This window comes from Chaetura pelagica, unplaced genomic scaffold, assembly GCF_000747805.2.
Source record: "Chaetura pelagica isolate M959 unplaced genomic scaffold, ChaPel_1.0 scaffold2111, whole genome shotgun sequence".
NCBI lineage: Eukaryota > Metazoa > Chordata > Aves > Apodiformes > Apodidae > Chaetura > Chaetura pelagica.
Genome location: NW_009952254.1, coordinates 22,419 through 30,495, shown reverse-complemented (window position 1 = coordinate 30,495; position 8,077 = coordinate 22,419). Strand labels below are relative to the sequence as shown.

Here is an 8,077-nt window from a genome sequence, read left to right as displayed (position 1 = left end):
GCAGGGGGAGGAACTCGCTGTCCCCACCCCCGGGACAAAGTGTCCCCACCCCCGGGACAAAGTCCAGGGCCGGGCCAGGGTGTTTGTCTAGCCCAGCCGAGCGTTGCAGGGCAGGAAGAGGAGGGAGAGTGGGCACTGGGGGAGGGTCACACTGCTGGGCTGGGGCTGCCCCCCAAACACCACGGGGCCCTGCTCCCAGGAAGCCCAACAGCTCCCTGCTCCTGGGAAACACAATTTTCCCTGCTCCTAGGGAACCCTACAGCTCTCTGCTCCCAGGGAGCCCAACAAAGTTTCCCTGCTGTCAGTTAAGCCCAACAGTTTTCCTGCTCCCAGTAAGCATGAGTTATCCTACTCCCAGTAAGCCCAGCAGTTCCCCTCCTCCCAGTAAACACCAGTGCTGGCCCTTTTCCAGGTGGGGGTGCCTGGAGCCAACTTCCCTGAGCTGTTTATCTTGGGAGGGGGGGGGGAAACCACCTCTCCTTGCTTCTTCCGGCAGCTTCTCTCCCTCTTTCCTCCCTCCCTCTCCCCTCCTCCTTCCCTCCCCCCTCCTTCCCTCTTCCCTCCCTCTTCTCCCCTCCTTCCCTCTTTCCTCCCTCCCTCCCTCCCTCTCTCTTCCCTCCCTCCCAGAGGCTTTTCCCACTGGGATCAGACCATCCTGGCCTGTCAGTTGCATTTTTCCACCCCTGGGTGGGTTCCCTCAGGAAGGAGTGTTTATCTTTTCCAAGCAGGCTCCTCCCTGCTTACTCATTTCTTTTTTTGCGCCGGCGGAGGGGAGGGCCAGGTGAGTGCAGGGGGAGGAACTCGCTGTCCCCACCCCCGGGACAAAGTGTCCCCACCCCCGGGACAAAGTCCAGGGCCGGGCCGGGGTGTTTGTCTGGCCCAGCCGAGCGTTGCAGGGCAGGAAGAGGAGGGAGAGTGGGCACTGGGGGAGGGTCACACTGCTGGGCTGGGGCTGCCCCCCAAACACCACGGGGCCCTGCTCCCAGGAAGCCCAACAGCTCCCTGCTCCTGGGAAACACAATTTTCCCTGCTCCTAGGGAACCCTACAGCTCTCTGCTCCCAGGGAGCCCAACAAAGTTTCCCTGCTGTCAGTTAAGCCCAACAGTTTTCCTGCTCCCAGTAAGCATGAGTTATCCTACTCCCAGTAAGCCCAGCAGTTCCCCTCCTCCCAGTAAACACCAGTGCTGGCCCTTTTCCAGGTGGGGGTGCCTGGAGCCAACTTCCCTGAGCTGTTTATCTTGGGAGGGGGGGGGGAAACCACCTCTCCTTGCTTCTTCCGGCAGCTTCTCTCCCTCTTTCCTCCCTCCCTCTCCCCTCCTCCTTCCCTCCCCCCTCCTTCCCTCTTCCCTCCCTCTTCTCCCCTCCTTCCCTCTTTCCTCCCTCCCTCCCTCTCTCCCTCTCTCTTCCCTCCCTCCCAGAGGCTTTTCCCACTGGGATCAGACCATCCTGGCCTGTCAGTTGCATTTTTCCACCCCTGGGTGGGTTCCCTCAGGAAGGAGTGTTTATCTTTTCCAAGCAGGCTCCTCCCTGCTTACTCATTTCTTTTTTTCTTCCCGTATTTTGATGATTTTTTTTTTTGTCTTCTTTTGGCCCTGCCCACCCTGGTCACCTCCCTTTTCCTTAACTCCTCCTTCTCCTTCCCAGGAATCCCAGCCCTCCCCTCTGGCTCTCTTGGCCGCCACCTGCAGCAGGATCGAGTCTCCCAACGAAAATTCCAACAGTTCCCAGGGCCAGCAGGGTGGGAACAGCGAGCTGGACCTCACAGCTGCTGCAGCCCAGATTGCTCAGTCTGCCAACGGGTGGCAAATCATCTCCACGGGTTCCAGCACCCCCACAGCTTCCAAGGAACAGGGAAGCAACGGGAACAGCAACGGCGGAGACGCCTCCAAGAGCCGCCCGGTGAGCGCGGGGCCCTACGTGGTCACCACGGCTTCCAACCTCCAGAACCAGCAGGTTCTGACTGGTCTGCCAGGAGTTCTTCCCAATATCCAGTACCAAGTCATTCCCCAATTCCAAACCATCGACGGGCAGCAGCTCCAGTTTGCTACCACCCCTGCCCAAGTGCAGCAAGATGCTTCAGGGCAGCTCCAGATCATCCCTGGTACCAACCAGCAGATCATCACGAGCCGAGCGGGGACCAGTAACCTCATTGCCATGCCCAACCTGCTCCAACAAGCTGTCCCCATCCAAGGGGTGGGCTTGGCCAACAACAGCCTCTCTGGGCAAGCCCAGTACGTGGCCAATGTCCCCGTGGCCCTCAATGGCAACATCACCTTGCTGCCTGTCAACAGCGTGGCCACCAGCCTGACCCCCACCTCCCAGACGGTGACACTGAGCGGCTCGGGGTCACCAGACAGCAGCTCCCAGCAGCCGGACCCCCACCTCCCAGAGGGTGACACTGAGCGGCTCGGGTTCACCAGCCAGCAGCTCCCAGCCTGTCACCTCGGGCTCTGCCAGCAGTTCCACCACCACAGCCACTTCTCAAGCCAGTTCTGGGGCTTTTTTTACCAACGCCAACAGTTACTCCACCACCACCACCACCAGTAACGTGGGCATCATGAATTTTTCCACCAGTTCCACGGTGGGAACCAACGTCCAGGCACAGACACCCCAGAGGGTCAGTGGGGTCCAGAGCTCAGACTCTTTGCAGAGCCAAGTTTCTGGGGTGGCTTTGCAACCAGGTCAGCAGAAAGAAGGGGATCAGGCTCAGCAATCCCAACAGCAACAAATCCTGATCCAATCACAACTTGTCCAAGGAGGGCAGACAATCCAAGCCCTCCAAACCACCTCGATCTCTGGCCAGACCTTTGCCACTCAAGCCATCTCCCAGGATGCCCTCCAGAACCTTCAACTTCAAGCTGTCCCAAACTCCGGGCCCATCATCATCCGAACACCCACGGTTGGGCCCAACGGGCAGGTGAGCTGGCAGACCATCCAGCTCCAGAACCTTCAAGTTCAGAACCCCCAGGCCCAGACAATCACCCTGGCCCCCATGCAGGGAGTCTCTTTGGGGCAGAGCACCAGCACCAGCACCACCCTCACCCCCATCGCCTCCCTCCCCAGCGGCACCGTCACCGTCAACGCCGCCCAACTCTCCTCCGTGCCAGGCCTCCAGACTATTAACCTCAGTGCCTTGGGAGCTTCTGGAATCCAGGTCCATCAGCTCCAAGGGTTGCCACTGGCCATAGCAAACACCACAGGTGAGTTCCTCTCGGGTTCTTCTTCAGGAGGGCAGGATGAGGAAGTGGAAGGTGGGACCTCATCGTGCGTCGTGGGGACTCCGCGGGGTTTTGGGATAGGGCTGGAGGTGGTGATGGTGGCAAACTGAGGTGGCAAAGTATGGGGAACTGTTCTTCTTCCCCACCTAAGTCTAAACAAAATGGCAAAGTCTAAACAAGGTGGCAAATTGAGGTGGTACACTGAGGTGGTGAGTGGGCCAGTGCTTCTGGTGGCCACGGGAGGGGAAGTGCTGACCCTCTGCTGATGGCCAGAAGTTGATTTGCTGAGGGCATGGAGTGGTAGGAATGGTTTAAACTGGAACTGGGGAGATTGAGATTGGATGTGAGGAGGAAATTCTTGGGGAAAAATATCTGCCCTTGGAGTGTGGGGGTAGAGAGGAGCTTCTTGGAGCAGCTCTGCTCTGGAGCCAGGCTGGGAGAGTTGGGGTGTCCAGCCTGGAGAGGAGAAGGCTCTGGGGAGACCTTAGAGCAGCTTCCAGTGCCTGAAGGGGCTCCAGGAAAGCTGGGGAGGGACTTGGGCCAAGGGCAGGAGGGATGGGATGAGGGGAAAGGGCTTGAAACTGGCAGTGGGGAGCTGGAGGTTGGAGCTGAGGAGGAACTTGTTGGCTGGGAGGGGGGGGAGAGCCTGGGCCAGGGAAGCTGTGGCTGCCCCATCCCTGGGGGTGTTGAAGGGCAGGTTGGCTGGGGCTGGAGCAGCCTGGGCTGGTGGGAGGGGTCCCTGCCCATGCAGGGGGTGGGACTGGATGGTCTTTAAGCTCCATCCACCCCAACCAGTCTGGAATTCCATGATTTGGGGCAGTTTCTGATCCAGTGAGTTCACTGGAGGGGCTGATTGTGTGAAAGGAACCAAGAGCTGCCTGGGAAGCAGCCGGGGGGGGGACACACGGGCCACCCCTGTGGTCAAAGGTGGCTTTGTGTGGGACCACGGTGGGGGTTTCTGGCGGGGGGTGGAGATTGGAGAGCCCACCAAAGGAGTCCCAGCCTTCTAAAGGTCTGGGATAACTCCCACCTTCCTGTCTTCCCAGTGGAAAACAAGCAGCCACAGAGCCCGGGGGGGAATTTCCTCGCGGGGGCGGAAGAACCGGGCTCTTTAAGTGTATATTTAGCTCCAAGTTGGGTGCTGGGGTGGGACACTGTGATCTCATCCTGCCCAACACGGCTGCTCTGCCTCTCCTGCCTCAACTCCCCCTGGATCAGCTCCCTCAGCTCCCAAAATCTTCCCCCCCCAACCCAGTTCCCAGATTGGGAACTGGAACCCACCTCCCTTCCCTCTGAGAAGGTCCAAGGGGGCTAAAAGCTCTTCTGGAAGGACAGAGCTGAGCAGGAGCTTTTCTTGCCTTTCCCAGTATTTTTCCTCTTCCTTTATGTTTTTTTCCTCCCCCCCCTTTTTTTTTTAGCCCTGGCTGAAGAGCCAGTTGCTCGATTTAGTCACAGCTGAGAAGCAGCAGGGGGAGAAAAAAAAAAAACCCAAACCAAAACAACAACGTTGCTCAATCCGACCTGGCTCTTCCTTCTTGGGAAAGGAGGAGGAGAAGGAGGTGGCCCCACTCCCAGGGCTGTTTTGCAGCATTATTTTGGGCTGTTGCTCCATCAGCTCAGCTCCCTGGCAGCCCCCAGGGTCATTCCAACCCTCCCCACCTTGGGGATTAGTCTGATCCTTGGATTTTCCTGGGTGGAAACACCCTCTGGTGCTGGGGGTTGGAGGCAGAGGGGAGTGCCCGGCGTGTGGCTTCTTTTCTAGGTGGGAATGGGGGTGGGTGGAGGGTCCATCAGACTTTGGCCCACCTGGGTTTGGTGGGATTTCTTCTCCTCCGGCCCCGTGTGTTTTGGGAGGATTGGGAGTATCCACAGGGATGGTTCCTAGTTCCTGTATTAGTGCCTGGCTCGGCCCTCAGGAGGTGGGGCAGGGAGGAACTGCTGCAGAGACCACCCATCCAACCCGCCTCCTTCTCCTTCTCCTCCTCCTCCTCCTCCTCCAGCCCAGCAGGGTGCTCAGCTCCTGATCCACCGCTGAGGGCTCTGCCCAGGGCCTGGCCCTGTTCCTCCACTGGCAGGATGTGACGTTCAGGCCACTCTTTTTGGTGGTGTTACCTTGGAAAAAAAGCCAAGTTCAGGTTTCCTGAAGGCTTGTGAAGTTGCCCGATTTAGTCCAAGCTGGAAAGCAGCAGGGGGAGAAAAAAAAAAACCCAAACCAAAACAACAACGTTGCTCAATCCGACCTGGCTCTTCCTTCTTGGGAAAGGAGGAGGAGAAGGAGGTGGCCCCACTCCCAGGGCTGTTTTGCAGCATTATTTTGGGCTGTTGCTCCAGCAGCTCAGCTCCCTGGCAGCCCCCAGGGTCATTCCAACCCTCCCCACCTTGGGGATTAGTCTGATCCTTGGATTTTCCTGGGTGGAAACACCCTCTGGTGCTGGGGGTTGGAGGCAGAGGGGAGTGCCCGGCGTGTGGCTTCTTTTCTAGGTGGGAATGGGGGTGGGTGGAGGGTCCATCAGACTTTGGCCCACCTGGGTTTGGTGGGATTTCTTCTCCTCCGGCCCCGTGTGTTTTGGGAGGATTGGGAGTATCCACAGGGATGGTTCCTAGTTCCTGTATTAGTGCCTGGCTCGGCCCTCAGGAGGTGGGGCAGGGAGGAACTGCTGCAGAGACCACCCATCCAACCCGCCTCCTTCTCCTTCTCCTCCTCCTCCTCCTCCTCCAGCCCAGCAGGGTGCTCAGCCCCTGATCCACCGCTGAGGGCTCTGCCCAGGGCCTGGCCCTGTTCCTCCACTGGCAGGATGTGACGTTCAGGCCACCCTTTTTGGTGGTGTTACCTTGGAAAAAAAGCCAAGTTCAGGTTTCCTGAAGGCTTGTGGGGACCCACCCAGACCCCAGGCTCAGTGGGATGTAAGTCCAGGACCTCAGAAGGAGACCACAGAGGGGACAGGAGCTGCTGGCACTGGTTGTTGATGTTATTTGTGTGTTAACTCCAGGCTGGAGAAGATTGTAGTGAAGGAGGTGCTGGAGACAGAGTTGGGGTGTCCAGCCTGGAGAGGAGAAGGCTCCAGGGAGACCTTAGAGCAGCTTCCAGAGCCTGAAGGGGCTCCAGGAAAGCTAGGGAGGGACTTGGGCCAAGGGCAGGAGGGATGGGATGAGGGAGAGGGTCTTGGAAATGGAAGTGGGGAGCTGGAGGTTGGAGCTGAGGAGGAACTTGTTGGCTGGGAGGGTGGGGGGAGCCTGGGCCAGGGAAGCTGTGGCTGCCCCATCCCTGGGGGTGTTGAAGGGCAGGTTGGCTGGGGCTGGAGCAGCCTGGGCTGGTGGGAGGTGTCCCTGCCCAGGGAGGGGGTGGGACTTTCTTTAACATCCCTCCCACCCAACTCATTGTGAGCCTCCCTGGTTCTGTGGTTCTAGCTGGGTCTGTTGCCCACAGTGATGGTTCCATTTGTCCCCCTGTCCCCCCAGGACCTCACCCTGGCCCCATGTCTCCATCCCCATCAAAGCCTCATGGCTGAGCCATCCTCTCCCTCCTCAGGGGGGCTGCAAACATGGAGCCCTCCCACCCCAAGCTCTCTGATGCCCATTGCAAGGAGCAAATCTCCCCTGCTCTCCAAATCCCTGAACGTTTTCCAGGAGGATCCTCCCCTTCAGCTCCAGCCATGTCCCCCCCTGCCCCACAACCTCCTCTGCTCGAGGCAAAGAGTCGAGAGGGTTGTTTGGGTTTGGGGTTTTTTTTGCCTTGGTTTGGGTTTGAGCAGAAAAAGCTCCTCTGCTTCCGAGGGAGGGGAATGGAAAAACAAAACCTCACCCAGGGTGTTTTTTTTGGGAGGGCAGGTTGGCAGCTGGGCCTCCCAGGGCCTTGGTTTCACCACGTGTTCATGCAGCCCAGCTGCCTCCAGGCCTTGCAGCCACCACATTTCTTACCACTTCCCTTCCAATCTGCCCTAGTTCAGCTTCAAAAAGCTTGTTCTTTGGGTTTAAAAATCCTCCTTTTGGGGCTGAGAGCTTCTCCTGCCTGCAGGAATCTCCTTTCTCCCCCTCCTGAGCTGTGGGAAGAGGAGGGTTGGAGTCCTCCAGGTTGTGCCTTTCAGCCCCTCCTCAGGGCTGGGGGTGAGAAGCTGCTTTTTGGTTTCCTTTCTGTAATGAAAAGTCCCCCTGAGGTCGTGACAGCTGAAAAAAAAAGGGTCTTCAAAGAAGAATTCAGTTGGGTTTTGGCTCCTGGGGGTGGGAGGTGGAGCCTTGGGTGCTCTGAGCTCATTTAACTCAGCTGGGGTTTGTATTCATGAGGTGTTGGTCTCCTGGTTGGTTTGTAGGCTCCTCCTTGGTAGAATTAGCTCTGGTGGCAGAGACAGGAGAAGGGCTGTGACCCCAAGGGGCTGGTATGTGGGCAAACAGGCCTTGCAGGTGGCTCTGATCCCAGGGGAAGGTCCCAGGGAGCTAGAGGTGGGAATTTCCTCCCCTGGCATCACCCCAAAAAACCCGCCCCTGGCCTGGGGTGCCGCCCTCCCTGGGCGGGCGGGTGGGTGGGCAGGACTGTCCTCCCCTCCCCTCCCACCCTGGAATGAAGGGCTAAAAAGGAGGGGTTTTTGGGTGGAAAGGGTGCAGAGGTGGGTGTTGTGACAGCCAGCAGGGTGTCCCCAGGGTGCAGCGTCACCGCAACACTCAGGGAGGGGACACGTCCTGCTCGAGCCCTCGGGGTGCAGAGGTTTTTGTGTGTGGGGGGTTGATTTAGAAATGTTTTCAGGCCTGGGGTTTCTCTTCCCCTTTCTGAGGGAGCTTTAGGAAGGAGAAAAGGGCCTTTTTTTTTTTTTTAGCCCCGTGTCTGGGTGGTTTTGTCAGTGAAGTGGTTCAGTCCCCCCCCCGGG

The 8,077-nt window shown here is 58.5% G+C and overlaps 1 protein-coding gene across 1 annotated transcript in view; it reads left to right on the top strand.

The window, feature by feature from the left end:
- Positions 1-1,644: 1,644 nt before the first annotated feature.
- Positions 1,645-8,077, top strand: part of SP1 (Sp1 transcription factor) — a gene marked incomplete at its 5' end in the record, with an annotated part of 28,521 nt that continues 22,088 nt past the window's right edge. The window contains 2 exons of the mRNA XM_010007401.1: positions 1,645-2,345; positions 2,425-3,200. Coding sequence (XP_010005703.1) covers positions 1,645-2,345; positions 2,425-3,200 — 1,477 coding nt within the window. The remainder of the gene's footprint in view (positions 2,346-2,424; positions 3,201-8,077) is intronic.